Below are 20,961 nucleotides of genomic sequence, written 5' to 3'. Positions count from 1 at the left end.
ATAATGGTATCTACTCTAATAATTTATCGTTATCATCACTTTATCATCCTATTCCTTACGAACACTTTTTGGGAGAAATTACATTAAACACATTCGTATTCAGGTATAAACAATTGAGTGAGATTTACTTGTTTTCTTTACTGGAAAATTTGCATTTTTCTTGGGGACACATCCTAAAAGTAAAGCCAATTCAGTCGAACACACTGTTAGTGGGATGGGTAATGGTGAGTGCTGTCCTAGGTGCTGAAGGGAAGTAAACGCAGAACGAGCTTCCACTGTAGACACTGACGTCAGCTAGGTTGACTGAAGACTGTATTTCGAGGTGTAGTGGAATAGATACCCCAATAGACGTGAAGATGAAGTGCCCCTGGGACTCGAGGAGTCTGATCAGGGAAGTCTTTGTGGAAGAGACAGTATTTGAATTCTGTGGTAGAGCTTAGTAAGTTTAGTTTAGCGCTTCATTAAAAACATGGTGATTGGAGTCATGAAGACCTGGGTTTGAGTTCCAGCTGTGCCATTAGTAGCTGTGTGTATCCTTGAAGTTACTTAACCTTCTTATTTGTCATTTCCTTCCCCTGTAAAATAGAGTAGTAGCTATCTCACAGTTTATTGTGAGAATTAAGTGAGATGATACCTATGTAAAACACTTGGCATAGTGTCTGGCACAGTGATAATAATAATAATATTAATAATAGTCATCTTTATTGAGTGCCTACTGTATGCCGCCACCCACCTAGGAATCCTGGAGATTAAATGTTATTATATTATGACATTATTTTATTCTTAGATTTAGTTATCACAACAGCCTGAAGAGTTTGGCAAGTGCCTGATAAATTATAGATGTTATTTAAAGCTTAACTCTGGAGGGTGGTTAGAATTTTGATAGGCAAGGTGAGGAAGGGAGGAAAGTAAAGGAGAGAAAACCAGGATGCAGAAGTAATTAAGGATGTACATAGAGCAATGAGGTGCCCACTGGGCTGGGGTATAGAGAATGTGGGGGAGACCAGGAGCAGATGGGGTGGGAATCAGATAATGGTCTTGAATGCCTGAGTGCGAAGGTTGAACCTAATTTGGCAGGCAATGGGGAACCATTCTAAGGTTTTAAATAGAAATCATGGCATGATTGAAGCTGTGGTTTATTTATAGATTTATATTTTACCTTCATTTACATTATAGAATTAATACATTTAACTATAAAAAATTCAAAAGACATGGAAGCATACAAAAGAGAAGTAAAATCTTCCCGATGTGCTGGTTGGAGTGTAAATTGCACAACTACTTTGGAAAGTCATTTGATGGCAGTGTTGGCTAAAGCTGAGAAAATACCTGCCCTGTGACCCAGCAATTCCACGCCTACATTTATTTCCAAGAGACATGGGTACAAATGTTCACCAAAGGCCATGCACTAAAGTAATCCTAGCAACATATTCCTGATAGCCCCAAAATGGAAAAAAATCAAATTATTCCGTCACAATTGTACTGAATAAGTACATTGTGGTATATTCATACAGTGGAATACTATTTAGTGGTGATAGTGAGCAGTCTACCACTGCACACAATAATATGGATGGATCTTATACTATCAGCATATTATGGAGAAGAAGCCAGGCCAAAAAAAAATGGCCATACTCTGTTTATAAAATTTAAAAACAGGCAAAACTAATATCTGGTGTTAGAGATCAGAATAATGGCTACCCTTGTGGAGTCGGTTAGAGACTGGAGGGCTGGGCACAAGTGGACTTTGAGGACCCTAGTAATGCTGTGTTTCTACATCTGGGTGCTGATTACACGGATGGATTTACTTTGTGAAAATTCGTCAAGCTATCCACTTGAGGTTTATACACTTTCTCTCTACTTAGATTTAAAAGCTACAAAAAATAATCTTTCACGTACTTCCTCTAACAGTCTTTCTCCCTTAGTTATTCTGCATTAACAGTTTAGTTCATATCCTCCCAGGTTTTTCTGTGCCTATGCATAAATATAAAGATAAAGCTATATAAAAACTATCTATAGCTTCATAGAAATGGCATTATGTTTTACATATGTCCTGCAACATGTTTTTTTAACTTAACAGTATGTTGAGGCAATCTTTCCATGTCACTGTATCTGTAGGTCTAGATAATTCTTTTTTTTTCTTTTTTTTTCTAACATCTGTTGCCAATCTTCCTCTTTTTGCTTGAGGAAGATTGTTGCTGACCTAACATCTGTGCCAATCTTCCTCTACTTTATGTGGGATGCTGCCACAGCATGGCTTGGCGAGCGGTGCTAGGTCCGCACCCAGGATCCAAACCTGCGAACCCCAGGCCACCAAAGCAGAGCATGTGAACTTAACCACTGCGCCACCGGGCCGGGCCCTAGATAATTCTTTTGAACAGTTACAAGGTATTTTGTTGTGGGAATGTGTCATTATTAAGCCAGTCCCCTGTTGATAGACAGTCAAGTCCAGCATTTCGTTGCTGTGAACATACTGTGGGGAACCTCTTCATGCACATCTTTGTGTACTTTTGTGACTATTTGTGTAGAATGAGTTAGTAGGAGTGGAATAGCTGGATCTGAAGTGGTAATTTAGGATAGTTAATCTGTTAATAGCTTGTTGGGTGAGTGGGTTGGAAGCCGGGAGACCGGTTAGGAGGCTGTTAAAATAGTTGAGACTTTTTAGAGGTAATTAGGGTGGTTGACTGTGAAAATGGACAAAAAGGGAGAGATATAAGAGATATTAAGGACAAGGACTATGAGACCTGGAATCTGATGAGAGAGGGGGAAAAAGTCAGAGAGGTCCTTGGGGGCTTCTGAGTCTGGGTGGCTGAGAAGATTGGAAGCATAAATCAGAACGAGTTGATTGGCAGAAGTGGGGCCAGGGATGGGTTTAGTTTTGGCCAGCTTGCATCCAAGGAGGCTGCTCATGCTCCAGGTGGTGATGTCCAAAATGCAGTTGGAAGTATTGCCCTGGACAGAGTTCAGGGCCACAGATCGGGATCGAAGATTCATTTGCTTTCAGTGGTCCAGAGGTAGTGGGAGGGGAATGAAATCTACAGGGGGGAGAACCTAGAGAGAGAGAGCGAGCTTGAGGACTGAATGGGGGGAGCCTAACATGTAGGGATGGGGCAGTGGTCAGACTGATGGGAGGAGATCCACTCGGCTCACTATCGAGGAAGTCCAAGAAGGAGGAATCTGAAGTGACTGTCGTTCAAAGGATGAAGTAGTCAGTAGCCTATGTTAGTCCCCACCCCCCCACTGGCCCCCTAGTGGGTGCTATCGTTATGTCTTGTGCTTGTTCCGCAGAGCAATTAACACACTTGTGATTAATCAGTGTGGTCATCTGTTTAATGTCCACCTCCTGCTCTGAACCGTGAGCTCCGTGGGGTCAGGGACCACACGCCTCTTGCTCTCTCTTCTATCCCCAGCATCAGGCCTGGTGTTTGGCACACAGTGGTGTTGGTACCCCAGGTTGTTACTGGCTCCTGGCAGGACTCCAGCTGTCCACACACCCTCTCCCCACTGCCCCCCTCAACACACATACTCCTCACAAGTTGGGAGAGGAGGGACCTAGAACCCTGCAGGAGAAAATTCAAGCTGTGCAGATTGAGTTTCGGGTGCAGTGAGTGTGAGCGGGTAGCCAACAATAGGTCATCCAAACTCCATTTATTTGTACATCACAGGCCAGCCTCAAGGGCAGTCTCACAAGTGGTACCCAAAGTTTACAGGACTCAAACTCCAAGCATGTCCAGTGGAGCACTTGGACAGCCGTGGATGATGCGTTTGCTTCCCTTAGCCATCCCTTTGGGAGGCTGGCCCTACTCCATGCCTGCAGTCGTTATGCAGCAGCTCTTCTTACCACATTTCTTGGAGGGAATGGTGTTGCCATCGTGATGGGTGACTGTGCTTGTGTGTGAGCGAATGGAGGAATGTCTCTCTGTGCCTGTGGCTATGTTTCTGAGTGAGCATGTGGTATGTGTCTCCAGATCTTTCTCTGTGTCTCTGGAACCAAGCTGTGCAAAGAGTTTTGAACTTTGACTTCCTTAGGGTGCCATCTAGGCCAGGTGTCATAGGTCAGGTTTCCCCAAAAAGGACCCTGAGATGAGATTCCTGTGCAGGTGATGTATGAAAGAGAAGCCCCCCCCCCCCCCCAGGAGACCGGTGACACAGGAAGCAAGCAGGGACATGCTGTCAGGCAGGTCTCATGGACGGCGGTTCAGCCCCTCCCATAGGGCTTCTGGGGAGCCCGGGTTCTGCCTCAGAGTTCTGACCTGAGAGTTCACTCTCCTGTTCCATTTAGGCTTAGACTAAGGGGGCCAGGGTCATAAATTCCCAGGCACTTCTGCCTCTGCCTATGTGGGGGCAAAGTGGGCTCGGTAGCTCAAAGGAAGACCTAAAGACACCAAGAGAAATGTTGGCAGGTAGTCACTTTCAGAAGCCAGTGTGGAGGGGCCTCACAAAAGTGGGAAGGAGGGAAATGAATGGGGATGTGGGTGGAGCATCACCCTTGTCCACTCCGTGCATCAGGCCAGGGTCTATTTCTGGGCCCCTATGGACCAGAAGCAGGGGCTGAAATTCCTCCCTGTCTCCCATCCGTGTGTTTTATCAGTGGAGACCAGCACTCAGAAGTGTGTCTAACATCTTCACGAGGGCTCCCCACTGAACAAGAAGGCACTCAATCAATGTTTGTTGAGTGAATGGAAGCACCGTGCTTCAGGAGTTGGGGACTGAGATGAGGCCCTTGTACGTGGTCATAGGCAGTCACTGGAAACTGGTTTGGTTAGCCGTGTGAACGGAATGGTGGGGTGGAAGGCACACTTCAAGAGAGGAGACTGCATGCTGGTGACCTGAAGGCCAGAGGCTGCTCTTTGAAGGAGTTTGTTAGTCGAAGAGGGTGGTGAGCAGGCTTGAGGAGGAGTGGAAAGAGCCAGCAGACAACAGGAGGTAGATTCAAGGCCCAGAAAGGACACATGGAGGGAGGAGGTCCCAGCGAGGGTGGGAAGAGGTAGGATGGAGAGAACAGATGGTGGGTCAACCTTGGCCAGGAGAAGGATCACCCCTTCCTCTCTGAGGAGAGGAAAGTTGAGAGGCAGGTTTAAAGGTCTGAGGATGGTGGAATTTGGAAATGAGAAACAGCGTGTCACAGAGACATATCTTTTCAGCCAGTGGGAGAGAAAGGTCATCTGTTGGGATGGATGGGGTTCCGGAATGGGGAGTAGCAGAGCACTGGGACAGTCACTTTGAGGACTGTGACTGAGTCGGCAAGAATGACAAGACGAAGGGTTGGATGGCTGAGGTCAGATGGTAGACCTTGTCAATGCGGTTGGGTACAGCTGTGATCCCCAGACTGGGGACTCTTGAGGTAGAGAGGGTGGCATGTTGGGGAACATGCAAGACAGTTGGTGTGGGCTGATTTGGGGTGCATTGGGAGGTCTTTCTCTGCGGTGGCTGTGGCTGCTTTTGTTTAGCACCTACTGTGTGCCAGGCTGTGGTAAATGTTCTCTCGTTTAGCCCACTCAACAGCGAGTGCTACCCGGCCTGCCCGAGTCTCAGCTAGTGGGGCAGGGCTGTTCTGAGGCCCAAGTCGTAGGATACTGCATGTGAAATGCTCCGGGGCTGCAGAATGCCACACAGACGTGAAGCACACCTCTCCACACCTCCTCCTCAGCCCCCGTGGAGACTGAGCTGTTTGTCATGCTTTTTGGTCCTCCCTTTTCCAGGAGAAATGTGTCAGACCCTGGTGGGTGGAGACGAGCCAGTGTGGGGCTCCAGAACAGGGCTCACGGGGAGGTAAAAAGCCCAGGCAGGTATCTGCAGCCTGCCTGCGTGGTGCCAGGTCATGGGTCCGTATCCCCAGTTGAGGGGGGTGTTTGTCCCTGGATGGGTGACTGTGCTTGTGTGTGAGCGAATGGAGGAACGTCTCTCTGTGCCTGTGGCTGTGTTTCTGAGTGAGCATGTGGTATGTGTCTCTGGATCTTTCTCTGTGTCTCTGGATCTGCTGTACACAGAGAAACATAGAAATGGTTAGGAGGGGCAGTTGCTGATACAAATTAGGGAAAGAACAAATGATGAATGAAGGGAATCACAGACCCAGGGACACACATGTCCCCCCACGTGTTCAGAAACACCCAGGGTGGCGCACACACAGAAATGTACAGTGTCAGTTTCTCTCTGTGCTTTCTTGAGTGGGTTGGCATATACTTCTTACAGAGGTGTGTGTGGGTGTCTGGCACACCCACAGATACATATACCCATTTAACCTCAGAAACACAGAATGATAGGTATTTGGAGACCCATGGAAACACAAATATCGATCCTCAGACGTACATTAACACACTCTGTGTCTTTGCACGTAGATTCCTCTGTGTGTGTGTGTTACTGTGTGTTTTTCTGAGTGTGTGGGCATCTGAGTGTCTGAATAACACAGATACGTGTGGGAGAGAAACTTGTGGGTACACACTGAGAAACACACACGGAGCATCTGTATCTCTGCGTGTGTGTGTGTGTGTCTTAAAGTCAGGGAATTGTTGAGCCAGGAGGAGGCCTGTCTCCTGGCATGCAGACCCAGCTCCCCCTTGCCGAGCAGGGTTATGGTGGTGCTGCTTTCTCCTGGTAGGTCACTCAGCAAGCACCGAGGAAGCCCCAGAGGTGTACCAGCTCATCTCAGACTTTGTGGGGACGTGGGGAAGATCCCAGTAAAGATCTACCCCCTCCCCTAGCAAACCCACAGTCCCTACAGGGTGGTGGGAGGTGGAACGCTTACCTTGATCACCAGGCTGTGGAGTAGGGAGTAAAAAGACCCTCCTGGGGTCACATCCTGGCTCTGCCACCACTTGGCTGTATGGGCATGGATGAGTCACTTAACCTCTGTGCCTTGTGTCCTCGGTGCTAAGGCAGGATGAGCAGGCACATCCCCCTCCTGGGCGGTTGGGGATTAGGACCGCTCTCAGGCAGACACTCGCTCATCAGCTGTTATTAATGGAGCACCTGCAGTGGCTGAACACCGCCTTGGTCCTGGGGCTTCAACAGTCAACAAGACAAGTTCCGTGTCCTCACGGAGTTCACCCTCTATGTGGAGGAAGCTAGTCAGTAAACCAACAGTGTACAACATCAGGGGTGGTGAGTGTTAGGAAGAAAGCCAAGCAGGGTGATAGGGCAGAGAGGGGCAGGGGGCAAGAGGGGCCGGAGAGTGCAAGGAGGGTCTCGGATAAGATGACATTTGATCGAGGTGGACGGGAAGGAGTGAGCTACTAGCAGGAGAGAGGATGTTCAAGGGGAGGGACTAGCAAGGACAGAGGGCCATTGTCCTCATAATAAGCCTGTCATTCTCCCTTTTACAGTTGAAGAAATGGAGGCACAGAGAGGCTGAGTAATTTGCCCAAAATCTCACAGCCAGTGAGAAAGAGATCCAGAATTTAAACCTGGGCAGTCTGGATTCTGAGCTAATGATCTAAATCTGTGGTCCTCCGTCAGGGGTGATTTTTGCCCCCCAGGGGATATTTGGCTATGTCTGGAGACATTTTTGATTACCACGACAACTGGAGGGTGCTGCTATGGCATCTAGTAGGTCGAGGCCAGGGATACTGTTAGACCTACAATGCGTAGGGCACCCCTGACAACAATATCCTGGACAAACTGCCAGTTGTGCTGAGGTGGAGAAACCCTGGTCTAAATCCATGCAAAGCCCTTGACAGAGTATGACACGTGGTAGGGGCTCCACGAATAGTAGCTGGAGAGGAGGAGGAGAAGGGACTTGGAGAAGGTTGCAGGGGAGAAGTGAGTTCAAGGGAGAGAAAAAGAACATGGCAGTGAATCCGTCAGTCAACAGGACTCGTGATACTGCTTGTTGGGTGGGTGTGAAGGGCAGGGCTGCCCCAGGGAGGGCACGTGCAGGTGAGGCTGGTGCCAGGAGGAGGTTGATGGACGAGGGGTGGGGGCCAACGGTGGGCAGCCACCAGCCACTGCAACACTAACCAGACGGCTTGCCTCTCTGTCCCCTCCCACCCCATGTCTCTCTCCCCATCTCTCTTGGCCTCTCTGCCCAGAAGGGGACAGCCGGAGGCTGAAGGGGGCCATCCAGAGGAGCACGGAGACGGGCCTGGCGGTGGAGATGCCCAGCCGGACGCTGCGCCAGGCCAGCCACGAGTCCATCGAGGACAGCATGAACAGCTACGGCTCGGAGGGCAAGTGAGTCTGGGGCCCGGTCCTGCCCACCAGCCCTCTTCACTCTCACAGTCTCTGGTGTGGGCAGGAGGCACTGAGCACTGCCCTCCCGGGGCTCTGGGGCAGCCTCAGGCTGGTAGGGGCATTGACTCAGCACTCCTGGGTCGTCCCCATCTTCAGAAGGGGGTGATGAAGAAAGGAAGCTCCGAGGGAGAGCGAGTAGAGCACAGACTGTGGTGCCCGACTGCTAGATTTGAATCCTGGCTCCCTCACCACTGGCTGTGTGATCCTGGGCAAGTCATCTCTCTGTGCCTCAGTTTCCTCATCTGTAAAATGGGGATAATAGTACCAACCTCCCAGGGGTGTTATGAGGATTAAATGGGTTGATATTCATAAAGAGCACAGGACAGAGGTTGGCAGCTAAGGGCCCGGGATCAGTGTCCGTCAATATAGAAGGGGGTCGAGAGGACCTTTATTTTGGTCACTATTCTCTCTTCTTTACTTTTTTAGTTTCTTAAATCCCAACTGGTTTTTAAAAATATATACTGCTGATTGATAAGGAATTTCACATACATCAAGTCATAACACACTGGTCTGACTGGCTCCTCGCCAGTGTGTCTCGCCTCTGGCCGTGCATCAGAGCCACTGGGAGCTCATTACAAACGCAGATCGTAGGGCTCCGAGTCCAAGCTGCTGAATCAGCGTTTCTGGGAGGGGCGTCCAGCAGCTCCACTTTTGAAAAGCTCTCTGGGAGAAAGAAGACCAGTCCAGATGGGGGGTTCTCACCTTTGGAGCAATTTTGCACCCCTTTGAGAATTTTGGGAAAGCTTTGGGCCTGCTGTGTCAGGGCCAGCCCCTGACAAATACATGCATGGGCACCCTAAAATACACACACTCATTCTCACATGCACAATCACACAAACACACTCTTCTCATAATGGTAGGGTGTTCCCAGATTTCCCTAAAACCCATCCATGGATCGCTGGCAAAGAAGCTTTGATCCAAAGCATCTTCCTTATTGTGCAGATGACCAGGGCACTCAGAGAGGTTGAAGAGTTGCCCTGGATCACACAGCATGTTAACAGTTCGGGAATCCAGGAGTCCTGACTCTCAGCTGGGGCTTGTTCCATGGGACCACATGGCTTCATTGTCTGAGATAGCCTCAGCCAGAGAGAGATGGGGTATCAGGATCCTTGTCGAGCACGTGAGGAGATAGGCTTGGAAAAGTTAGATGCCGTGCCGTCCAGTACAGTAGACTCTAGACACATGTGGCTATTTAAATGTAAATTAATTAAAATTAAATTAAATATTCTGTTCCTCTGTGGCACTAGCCATATTTCAAGTGCTCAGTAGCAACACATGTCCCTTGGCAACCCAGATCGGACAGTGCAGAAGTGGAACTTTTCCATCATTGCAGAAAGTTCCATTGGACAGGGCAGATACCCGGCCAAGCCACTGAGGGCCAGGGCTGGGGCTCAGCCGCCAGCTTCTCCTCCCCTCCCACTTCTGGCTGCTTTGTGGCTGGGGGCTTCTGTTGGCTGAAAGCCTTCACACCCCCAGCCCCTCCAAAACTGGGCCTCTCCGGCCTCTCTGAATGGCCTTGCCTTGGCAGATGCTGCTGCTCCACCCACCTCCTAGGGAGAATTTCCGGAGGGCGAAAAGAGGAGGAGGACAGGCGGAAGGGAGAGGAGGAGGAGGAGGAGGAGGAAGGGAACAAGTTTTTCTTCAACCTGAGAAACTTGGCAAGGCAGCAAACCTTAGAGGAAGATATGCCAGGCATCTGGGTGGCAGTGGGTCCCTGCTGAGTTTCAGGAGGTCAGGAGGTTTGAGTCCTAGTCCTGACTCTGCCACTGATCCCCTGGGTGGCCTTGGGCAAGTCCCTTGGCCTCTTCAGCTTCAAGAGGCTGGTAAACATCTCGCCTGTTGGCCTCATGGGAAGGTCAGAGGACCAGGTCACAGAGAGGGCACCGTGGTGCCATGAGCAGCAGCAGGCTCCTGTCCTGTCTTAAAGAAGAGCAGGTGAAGGCTCAGGGGGGCCACATGGCTTGTCTGAGGGGAGCAGCATAGGAGAGTGTTGTGACAGGGAATGAGATTATGCCTGCACATGACAGGTGCTTGGACGGCGGCTCCTGTCATCATCTGCTGTAATGTGCTTTAAGGGACCAGAGCGTCTGATTCCATTACAGAGAGGCTCCAAGCCAGAGCTTTGGAGTCAGACAATCCTGGTTTGTGCCTTGTTTCTGCTTCTTAGTAGCTGTGTGACTTTGGGCAAGTTACTTTACCTCTCTGAGCCCAGTTTCTTCCTCTATAGAAAGGGGACAGTAATAATACAGACTACTAATAGAGTCATTGTGAGGATTATAGGAGTTAATATATGCAAAAGCACTTAGAACGGTGACTGGCATATAGCATGCATTATTATTATTAGTTGTGACTACTGTCGTTTGTTGATTCAGCCACTGTTTGTTGGGTAGTTTGCATCTTATGGGCAGTCGCATCCTGATGGATACAGGGAGCCACCATGTATGCAATCATGTCTATAAAGTGCATAGCACAGAGCAAGCATGGGATCAGTGTGGGCTGTGATGATTATGATTATAAAAAGGTTTGGGGTGGGTGTCTTGGGTCCAACTGAGGAAGTATTAGGTGGGTTGGAGGCTGCTGTGTCCAGCAGAGGGGAGGGTCTTGGTGGAGCCCAGCCCGCTGCTACCACTCCACCCAGCACCTGGGCGAGGAAGGGATGTAGAAAGGACAGGTGGGGACATTGAGCTGTGATCAGGCTTCTTGTTCTGGAGGTATTTTGGGCACTGGTGGGACCCAGATGCCAGGCTCTGAAACAGGAGGGGGTGTGACCGTCCTCCCCCTGGGCTCCTGCCAGCCCAGCTGAGGCTCACAGGGAGCCAGCCCCCGCGAGCCTGCAGCCCCTGGCGCTGCTGGGTCTGCCTGAGCACTGGAGCTCCGGCATGTGTGTTCCTGCAAGCGGGCACAGGGGTTTTCCTTTCAGCAACTGTGATCGAGCACCTGCAGTGTGCCAGACACTGGGCTGAGCCCTCAGAGACCCTGTCTTCCTCTGACCTGGCAGTTAGGTGAGAGCTGCAAAGGACAGGCATAGAGAACTTTGGAAATGCTGCACCCTAACCAGGTCTCGGGGCTGGGGAAGGCCCTATGGGGTGGGCTGTTCTGTCAGTGGAGATCCTTGGGCTCCAGATTACACAATACTGCCTAACAACCACCTCAGCGCTCGCTGTTCAAAGTGTGGTCCACGGTCCAGCAGCATCGGCATCCCTGGGAGGCTTGTTAGAAATGCAGCATCTCAGACCAACCCCCCACCCCCCAGACCCACTTAATCAGAGTCTGCATTTTAACAAGATGCCCCAGTGGTTCGTGTGCACGTTAGGGTTGAGAAGCCCTGACTTAACGGTGATAACGTTCCAGAGGCAACAGTCACAGAGCACTAGCCGCGTGCAGGCCCTGTGCTGAGGGCTTTTACGTGTATCGACTCATTTAGTTCTCGTGACAACCTGATGACACCGGCACTGTTAATGTCCCCATTCTACAGATGAGGAAACGGAAGCCAAGAGAGGTGAATTAACTTACCCAAGGTCACAAAGCCAGTAAGTGGCTTCAGGTGCCCGGATTCAAATCCAGGCATTTGGAGTCTGCCCTTCACCGTTACACTCGACTCCTGCCCTCATCTAATGGCTGCGTCTGTCAAGATTTCTGGAGACGGACGCTTCCAGGATGGTTTGGTGGCTGGATGATACTATGAAAGACTCGAATCCCTCCGTCTTTTACCTCCTCAGGCCTCAGCATGTTGGACCAATTGTGGTTTATCCCCGGAGCTGGGGAAGGGCTTTCTTTCGCCGGGGCCCTTTCTGCCTGATTGAAAGTTGGGGTTCTACATGCAAAGGATGGAAAGGGACAACTGTGGGTTGGCAGGCCCATCTCCCCCAGAGAGCAGGGATTCCAGCCCCCTGAGAAAGGACCACAAGAACAGCTCCTCTCCGGACCTCCCTGCATGCTGAGATTCTCCCTGTGGCCTTCTGCTTCGTCTGGGTTCCCCAGAGCCAGGCCCGAGATGCGATTTGAGTGCAAGCAGTTCACTTTGGGAGGTGATTCCCAAAAAACGGGACAGAGGCGCACATGAGAGAAACGGGGTGGGGAGGCCTCCAATGCCGCGTGCTTTAAGAAGCCAGCCGCCACTGTGGGCAGCCAGAGCCTAATCCTCAGGGGCCTCTGGGAGCCAGTGTGGAACATGCGCCTGCATCGTCACCCAGGAGGTGAGGGAGCTGAAGTCCTTATACTCCGACTCTCATCAGTTACTGGTTGATGCTGCTCCCGATTAACTCTCCTGCCCTTCCTGTGGCACTGTGGGCCCCGGGCCCAGAGAGATGTGGGCAAAGGAACACAGGTACTGGCAGTTAGACGTCAGGGAGCACTGACGTGGGGAGGGTCGGGATGTGGGGGTGGGGGCAGCAGAGCCTGCTACCTGGGAGAGGGCACAGCTCCACCATCTCCCGGCCGCCCAAACCAGAAACCCAGGGTTCTTCTCAACGGCTCCCCATACTCCACATCTAATCCATGACTAAGTTCTACCATTTCACCCTTAGTTGTCTGACTCCATCCATTGCTCTCCATCCCCGCCCCCGGGTGAGGCCACTCATCACTCTTGCCTGGATGCCTGCGAGTCTCTTTTTTGGTCTAAACTCCATAGTCTGTCACTCCGCACTTATTTCCTCTGACTTCTCCCAGCCTCTCTCAGTCCCCAGCCATGTGGCCCCCGCTCCACCACCCTGAACCTCTTACACTCCCCTCCGTCTCCCCTCCAGGTCTTTGCATATGTTGCTCCGTCCACCTGGCACTGCCTCTCCTACCCTACGCCCTCTCCACTCTCTGACTCATTCCTCCTCCAGGTCTCAGCTAAGAACCAGCACGTAAGCTTTATGTCATGTGCCAACTCCATTTAATTGATAGTGGCTGCCTGGAGTGCTGTGTTGAGAAGGATTCTGGAGCCCAGTCCAGGCTTGGCAGGAGTATTGAGGTTGATTAGCAATGTCTGCTGTGGGCATGGACGGGAGAAGTGGAACGGTGTGGTCTACCTTTCCTCTGACTGTAACAGCAGCTTCCACAGCCCGTTCTTCCCCCACCGCAGCACCCATCACTCTGTCCTAATTGTCACGTGTGTGTCTGTCTGTCCCACTGGACACTGAGTTCGATGCCTGCCCGGCACAGGGCCTGGCCCACGGGTGATACTCTGCAAATTTTGATGAATAATGGGCAGGCGCTATGAACGAAAGCATGCACATGTTCCCCCTCCTTCCCGCCCCTCCCCAGGCTCCTTCATCACACAGAATCTGGGGCCCCAGCATCCTCTCTGTAAACCTTCAGCTCTCAAAGCCGGCTCCCAGCACCCCTCCTGCTCCTTCCCTCCGCCCCTCGTTGTCCTGATGTGTCTGGGTCATGGGCATTCAGCTCCCTGAGTGTCTGGGTCACTGTGCCCACAGCCCTGGAAGGCAGAGTGTGAGCCGATGGCAGGGACGCGCCCGGGCTCAGGGTCTCGTTCCTGCTAAGGCTGTTTCCCTATTCAGCAAAGGCCCAGGAAGCCGGGCAGAATCCCCTCTCTCCCCCACCCCTGCTATTAGCAGAGCCATCGTGCCAGAAGGACAAACCAGGACGGATGTAGCCGTGGGCTGGAGAAGGAAATTTGTTTGGTTTTGTTTTATAAGCATTAGTGTTTGTTGAGCATTTGACTCTGCCAGATTCTAAGAAGTTTATCTCATTTTATACTTACAACAGCTCCGAGGGTTATCCGATCGCCATTTATTCCTCCTTCAGCAAAAAGGAAACCCAGGCTCCAAGAGCTGAAGGATGTCTTTACAATCAGTGAGCGGTGGAGCCAGGATTCCAATCCAGGCCTGCCTCACCCCAAAACGTGGACTGCACTCCCTGTGCTCAGCTATGGGCAAGGCTAAGGTCCCCTCAGGGGCCTTAGACACAGCACAGCAGAGTGGTTAAGAAATGAGCTCGGGAACCAGACTCCTAGGTCTCAAGTCCCGGCTCTGCCGCTTACTAACAGCGTGATCTTGGTTGGATTATTTAACATTTCTGTATCTTAGTTTCCCCTTCTGTAAAGTGGGTATTATATCTTAAGTACCTAGCTTTTATTGATAACCTAGTACTATTAGTGCTTGACTCATGGCAAAGTTTTGATAAATAAAAATAAATCCCTAGCTTCATGGCCATGAACCACACTCTCAGGGCGGGGGCAGGGGCGCTGGGGGGCGGAGCTGGAAATGTCTTGAATGCTTGAGAAGCTGGGGCCAGGATTGTGTGATGCCACATATCCTGGCATACAGTCAATTCCGCTACAATGCTTGTTTCGAAAACATAGATTTGTTCCAACACGATTAAAGTATCAGGGAATAACTTGAGCATAACACGGATTTCACCTTTGCTCAGGTGTGATTTCATCCACGAGACACACTAGTGAAGGCAGAAAATTGCACCCACATAGGAATACACAAGACACCCACACCTCGGACCTCTACCTGCTCCGTCAGCCTGTGCGTGTTCTGAGCCACACCCATGCACCCCTGGCGTTCGAACTTCCCCTCCCGTTTCTGAAAGCCTCCTTCACCCCTTTGCAGGATTTGCAGTAGAGTTAAGGCTGCAGGCCTTCTGACACCCACTTCCACAAGCAAGCTCAGGCCATCTTCAAGGTAAAGCGCCGTATTGACTGTCATATTTCTGCATTTCCTAACCAGTTAACATGTCTACGACGGCGCTACCATTTTTATCATGTCCCTGTCTTTCCCTTTGTTTTTGATGTGACACTGACATAGCTGAGCACAGGGATGTGCAGTCCACGTTTTGGGGTGAGGCAGGCCTGGATTGGAGTCCTGGCTTCACCGCTCACTGATTGTAAAGACATCCTTCAGCTCTTGGAGCCTGGGTTTCCTTTTTGCTGAAGGAGGAATAAATAGGGGGTGTTGCGCCCCTAACTCTGTTTTCCCCATCAGCTCTGTGATGTTTATGGCAGGATTTTGTGCTTCCCGGTAATTTTTAGAAATGTCTGTTTCACGTTACAGCAGAATGGAGTGTATTATGGGCTCAGCAAGTCTGTGGGAAGCTTGATGGACAGGTGGACATGTGGGGACAGGTGGTGACTGGATGAACAGACTGCGCATAAACTACCCAAACCTTTCAGAACCACATCACCCATAATCACCGTGAGGGCTGTGCAGCCTTTTAATCTCTGATGCGACTGAGGCAGGTGATCCATCTGGAAAAGAGGAGAATCAAACCCCCAAATAACCCAATTACTTCTTAAAGCATCCAGAGCACAGAAAATCCAGCCAAGCCGAGCTCAAAGGTTAATAATAAAAGACAAATGGGTTTCAGCTCCACAAACAGAACTAACAGGATTTGAAATGCAGGAAATCTCATTTCACCATTAACACAAAAGAAAAGGCCAGTGGCACACGGGTGGTAATCCTGTTTCCGGCTTCTGCCTCCACCCACATGGCATGTGTCCTGGGAGGACCCAGCTGCTGCAGCCCCCCCAGCACCACCTCCAGATGCCCTGGGCTTGGTCTCAGGCATCCAGATGCTGCACTGCCAGCAGGTCTGGAATCAGAAATGCCACGAAGGGGCCCCAGCTGTCTGGGCAGGCCGGGCAGCAGGGACCTGCAAGCCCTGGTGCGCTTTATTCCTCCAGCAGATGCTGTGTTCTAGGCCCTGGGCTAAGCACCTTGCCTGCATTATCTCACTGACTCTCCCCAACAGCTTAGCAAGGCGATCACGACGTATTCCCATTTTATGCATGAGGAAACGACAGCCCAGAGAGGTTACAAAATTTAGCCCAGGTTGCACAGCACCGGAATCCAAGGTCTGTATTATGCCAAAGTCCCACCTTAACCACTATATTTTCCCTTCACCAGCTGAAGGGTTTGGCAGTGAACAATTATTGAGTTCCTACTGCATACAAGGTATGGTCTAGGTGGTAGGAGGTATGTGGCACTTAATAATTCAGCAAGCTTTTTCCTCTCCCTTTGTGAATGGATGCTATGAACAGAGATGTTCAAAACAGTTAAGACTGGAACAGCACAGGCCCCCACCAATGAAATGGCTGCACACTGTCCATGAGGGAGGGGTGGTCTCATTTGCAGATAAGAAGATTCAAGTGCAGAGACACCAGCAGCCTGCCAGAGGTCACACAGCAAGCAGTTGACTAGCGAGGAGTAGAACCAGCTCTGACTTTGTATCCCCTGCCTTTCGTCCTGCTCCAGAGAAGACCCCAAGGTGGAGTGGAGTCTCTGATGCAGTCGGTCCTCTGGCCAGCAGGGACCTGCCACCACTTTATTCTCCCTTCCTGCAGCCCCAAAGAGGATGTGATAACCCGTTCAGGGTTTCTGGGGCGTCTGCCTGGTTCCTTGGCAGCCGGCGAGGCACCCTGGGATGGGAAATCAGGCAGCCGCCCAGATATTATAGACAATTACTGCTAATTACCAGACTGCCAGTTCCCCATTGTCTGCTCGCAATCCCACCAGGAACTGAGGAGCAGACAATGATGTTGGAGGAAACTTTCAATTTCAGGCTGCAGAAGGCCCCGCTGCCTGGGAGGCTGGGCCCCTTCAGTGACTTGAACCCAAGAGGCACTGCTATTTCTGGGGCTTTCGGAGCCCAGACCCTCCTTGTAAAATGGAGCCTGGACCCCCGGAGACGTCCAGGAGGGCGGGGTGGAATAGCGACAGGGGCTTGGAGGAAAGGCCATGTCACCAGCCATGAGAGAGTCTAATGAACAGTTTGGTGCTGTTCGTTAAGAGTCTTTGGGTTTGCAAGAATAATGGGTACACATTTCCATCCCCAGATATTTAAGTTGTTTTTCCCTTTCTCTAAGCACTTTCTCTGTGACACTGTTGCATAATTGTTGAGATAATAGATTCAGAAGCCCGACTGTGTGGATTCAAATACTACTCTGCCTCTGCCTTGATTTGGCCCTCTCTCACATGCAGAGGGCCATATGCTCCTCCCTGGGGCGTGGAGGGACACACAGAGCCGCAGAGACTCGCAGATTCACTTGACAAGACACCAGGCAGCCATTTCTGCAAGGCATCGAGCCCTTGTCTCAGCTCCCCGCAATAAGAAGGATGAGCATGAGTCCCCTCTGCTTCCAGATTCCCCAAACCTACCTGAGTTTCCTGTCATCCCCGGCGCCGCCAGCCCAAGGACCCAGACCTTCCTTGAGGATGCTCCAGCATCCCAGCTCTCTTCCCTCCCCGCCTGACTCCCTCTGCCCTCCACGCTGGGGATTGTTCGTTCGTTTGGGGCAGGGCAGCCTGGTTTTGTCCCTATCCTTCTAAGTCCATTTCTTGTTAGGTGTGAAACTCAAAAGCCAAGAATCTGCTGTCTTGTTCTCTGCATCCTCCTCGGTCCTCCCTGCTCTGAGGCTGTGGACGTAGAGCACCCTGGCTACTGCCTGAACAGGGCACGGGGCGGCTGGGGGTAGTAGGAAATCATGAAAATGAAAAAGCACTGAGGCCAAAATGTCAAATTACTATCCCGCCATTGACTCTGCTGATAACTTAAGTCAAAACAGACTTTATTGCAACGATGCTGCGGTGTCTCACGTGGTTGAGGGAAGAGCTGAGCAGCCAGGACTGGGTAGTCGTTTTGGGCTGTTGGTGAGGGCAGACCATTCCCATGGCTCAGTTCTCATGACTGTTGGTCTCTGGGATTCTCTTTTTTATTTCCCAGAGAGTGTTTGCCTGAGCTCGGGTCAGGGGTCGACCCCTGGACCCACCAGCTCCAGCCAGGGGACAGGCTCACTGTCTTTGTTATAGTAAAGCCAGTTGCTGTAAGCAGACTTTTTAATCAATGACTTAATAAAAACGTTTATTTCTTGCTCATGCAAACTTCAGTGCAGAGGTTTCTGGCTATTGGGCCCAGGTTCCTTTCCTCTTGTGGCGTCACCATCCTTGGGGCCCTAAGACCCTCTGCTGAACGCTCTGATGTGGGAAGAGAGAAGTCGCATGTGGGAGGTGTTTTTGTTTTTGTTTTTTTAATCATGGTAAAATACATACAACATGAAGTTTACCATTGTAACCATTTTTAAGTGTATGGTTCAGTGAATGGCATTAAGAACATTCACATTGTTATGCTGCCATCACCACCATCCATCTCCAGAACTCTTTTCATCTTGTTAAAGTGAAACTCTGTACTCGTCAAATAATAACTTTCCATTCTCCCCTCCCCCAGCCCCTGGCAACCACCGTTCTGCTTTCTGTCTCTATGACTTTGACTCCACTGGGTACCTCATGTAAGTGGAATCGTGTAGTATTTGTCCTTTCGTGACTGGCTTATTTCACTTAGAATAACATCTTCAAGGTTCATCCATGTTGTAACATGTGTCCAAACTTCTTTCCTTGTTAAAGCTGAATAACAGCCCATGTGTGTACATACCACACTTGGCTTATCCATCCATCCAGTGACAGGCACTTGGATTGCTTCCACCTTTTGGCTATTGCAAATAATGCTTCTATGAACATGGGTGTACAAGTATCTCTTAGAAACACTGCTTTCAGTTTTGAGGCGGGGTATATACCCAGAAGTGGAATTGCTGGATCATATGGCAGTTCTATTTTTAATTTTTTGAGGAACTGCCACACTGTTTTACATAGTGGCTGCACCATTTGACATTCAACAGTGCACAAGGATTCCAATTTCTCCACGTCTTTGCCAACGGTTGTTATTTCATTTTTTAAATTTTGTGTTCTTTTTGATGGTAGCTGTTTTCGTGGGTGTGGGATGGCCTGTGGGAGGTTTTCATAGGACAGGCCTGGAAATGGCCCACATCACGTTAGTTCACGTCCATAGGCCACTCTCAGTTACGAGGCTTGGAGGTGGACTGAGCTGTGTACCCAGGAGGAAGAGGTGAACATGTGGCCTTAACCACACACAGAAACACACACCAGGTGGGCTTCCGGGAGCCCACCCCGTGTATCGAGACTAGTCCTGGACAAGGCGAGGTTACTATGTGGCTTTCCCTCCTGAAGCTCAGCATCCTTGCATGGCAACTGGATGAAATCATGCCTGCTTCAGTAGAGCCAATCCAGGGGTCACACCACAATGTCCGGTCCTTGAGGACAGGGCCTTGTATTGTTCACTGCTGTAGCCCCAGAGCCTGGACAGGCGCTGGCACAGAGCAGGCCCTTGGTACTGAGGTGTGCACCCCGAGGCAGGGGGGTCTAGGACTGGTTGTGCCCTGTTATGTTATTCTTAGTTGTTTCTGTAGGAGCAACAGGTTCGCCCAGCAAAATAGCAAGGTGTTTGTGCACAGGGTCTTCTCTTGTCCCTTCCCTCAGCTTGCTTAGAATTTCTTGCATAAATAAAGGTGCAAAAGGCTATCGGGTGACTTGAATCGGGAGGGAGCCTGGTAGAGCAGCAAGCGCTGCCATCACAGAGACCGTCACAGAGACCTCGGGCAGGTGTCTGTCTCACTGGGCCTCAGTCTTCTAATCTGTGAAATAGGGAGGGCTAGATTAGAGAACATCCTCCTGGAACTTGACTGAGCAAGTGGGTAAATCCTGTTCCCGTTGTGAGGTTTTGTGAATTAATTAGGCGTAATAGTCAGAAAGCTTTGGTTCACGCCCCCAGGAAGACTTCTAGACTGAGGAGCTGGAGGCAGGAAGAGAGGACCGTGACAGCGTTGGTGTCTCTGAAGAACTTGGGAAAAGGGAAAATAGCAGAGTGGTTCGGAAGCAGCATGGGTGCCCGTGTGGGGCGGAACCAGAAACCCCTCCGCCCTTGGAAGTGCCTCCTGGGGTGGGGTGGTGGCTCTCAGGGCATGGAACAAAGCGTGTAGTGCCCTCGAGGCCCGAAGCAGTTCCTCCTCCTGCTCAAAGACCTCCCTGGCTACTGCTGGGACACCTGTGAGAGCTGCTCTTGGAACAGCCCAGGTGGAAAGTGGCCTGGGATTTGGCGTTACAACGATTGTGTTCTAGTACTGACTGCCCTGTGAGCTCTGTGGCCTTAGGCCGGGTTGAACCTGGGCCTCCTTGTTTAAATAGTAGTGAGAAAGGTGAAAATCACCTTCCTGTGCTTGTGGCGAGGGTCAGATGAGAAAATGGGTTGTGGGTGCTTTGCTCCTAAAAATGATAGGGGTACGTCAGGCACGGTACATATTGCCTCATCTCATTTAATATGAACAGCAGACCTAGGAGATGGAACATTGTTATTCCCATTTCAGAGATGGGGAAGAAAAGACTAAAACTGGTTTAAGCAAAATAATTATTGTTGTTGTTGACTTATGTAACCAAAAAAAATAGATGAAGCACTTGCTTCGGGTAGAGCTTGATCCAGGTGCTCACACAGGCCCACCAGTTTGCTGGCTCCATTCATGGACTCCAGATGGTAGTAGGATAGCTGCCAGAAGCTCAGTCTTGTGTCTCGACTTCACATCTGGTAGGAAGAGAGCTTCTCACTCCCCACCATTCAAACAGTGCTTCCTGGCCAGATTCCTGTGGGCTGATTTGGGCCACATGCCCATCTCTGAGCCAATCACTGGCCAGGGGGAAGCTAATGCCCTGATTGGCCAGGCTGAGCTCACACCAGCCTCTGGAGCCAGGTCTGTTCCACTCCAGCAGAAATCAATGCTTGGGGAGGGGGCTCCCCAAAGGAGATTTCAGATCTTGTTCCCAAAGGAAGGGGAAGTAAAGATTGGGCCACCCAGCAGCAGCAACAAATGCATACCTCCAAGGCTGAGCCACGGGTCCTGTGCATCTCAAACTATCAGGTGCAAACGAGTCTTCTGAGGCTTGTGTT

At 50.6% G+C, this 20,961-nt stretch overlaps 1 protein-coding gene across 1 annotated transcript in view; it reads left to right on the top strand.

Annotated features, from left to right (window-relative positions):
• Positions 1-20,961, top strand: part of RIMS4 (regulating synaptic membrane exocytosis 4) — a 62,151-nt gene that overhangs the window by 31,400 nt on the left and 9,790 nt on the right. Inside the window, exon 2 of the mRNA XM_044748251.2 lies at positions 8,025-8,163. Within this exon, the coding sequence (XP_044604186.1) occupies positions 8,025-8,163 (139 nt within the window). The remainder of the gene's footprint in view (positions 1-8,024; positions 8,164-20,961) is intronic.

This window comes from Equus asinus, chromosome 15, assembly GCF_041296235.1.
Source record: "Equus asinus isolate D_3611 breed Donkey chromosome 15, EquAss-T2T_v2, whole genome shotgun sequence".
Taxonomy (NCBI): domain Eukaryota; kingdom Metazoa; phylum Chordata; class Mammalia; order Perissodactyla; family Equidae; genus Equus; species Equus asinus.
This window is presented reverse-complemented; position numbering and strand designations above follow the sequence as displayed.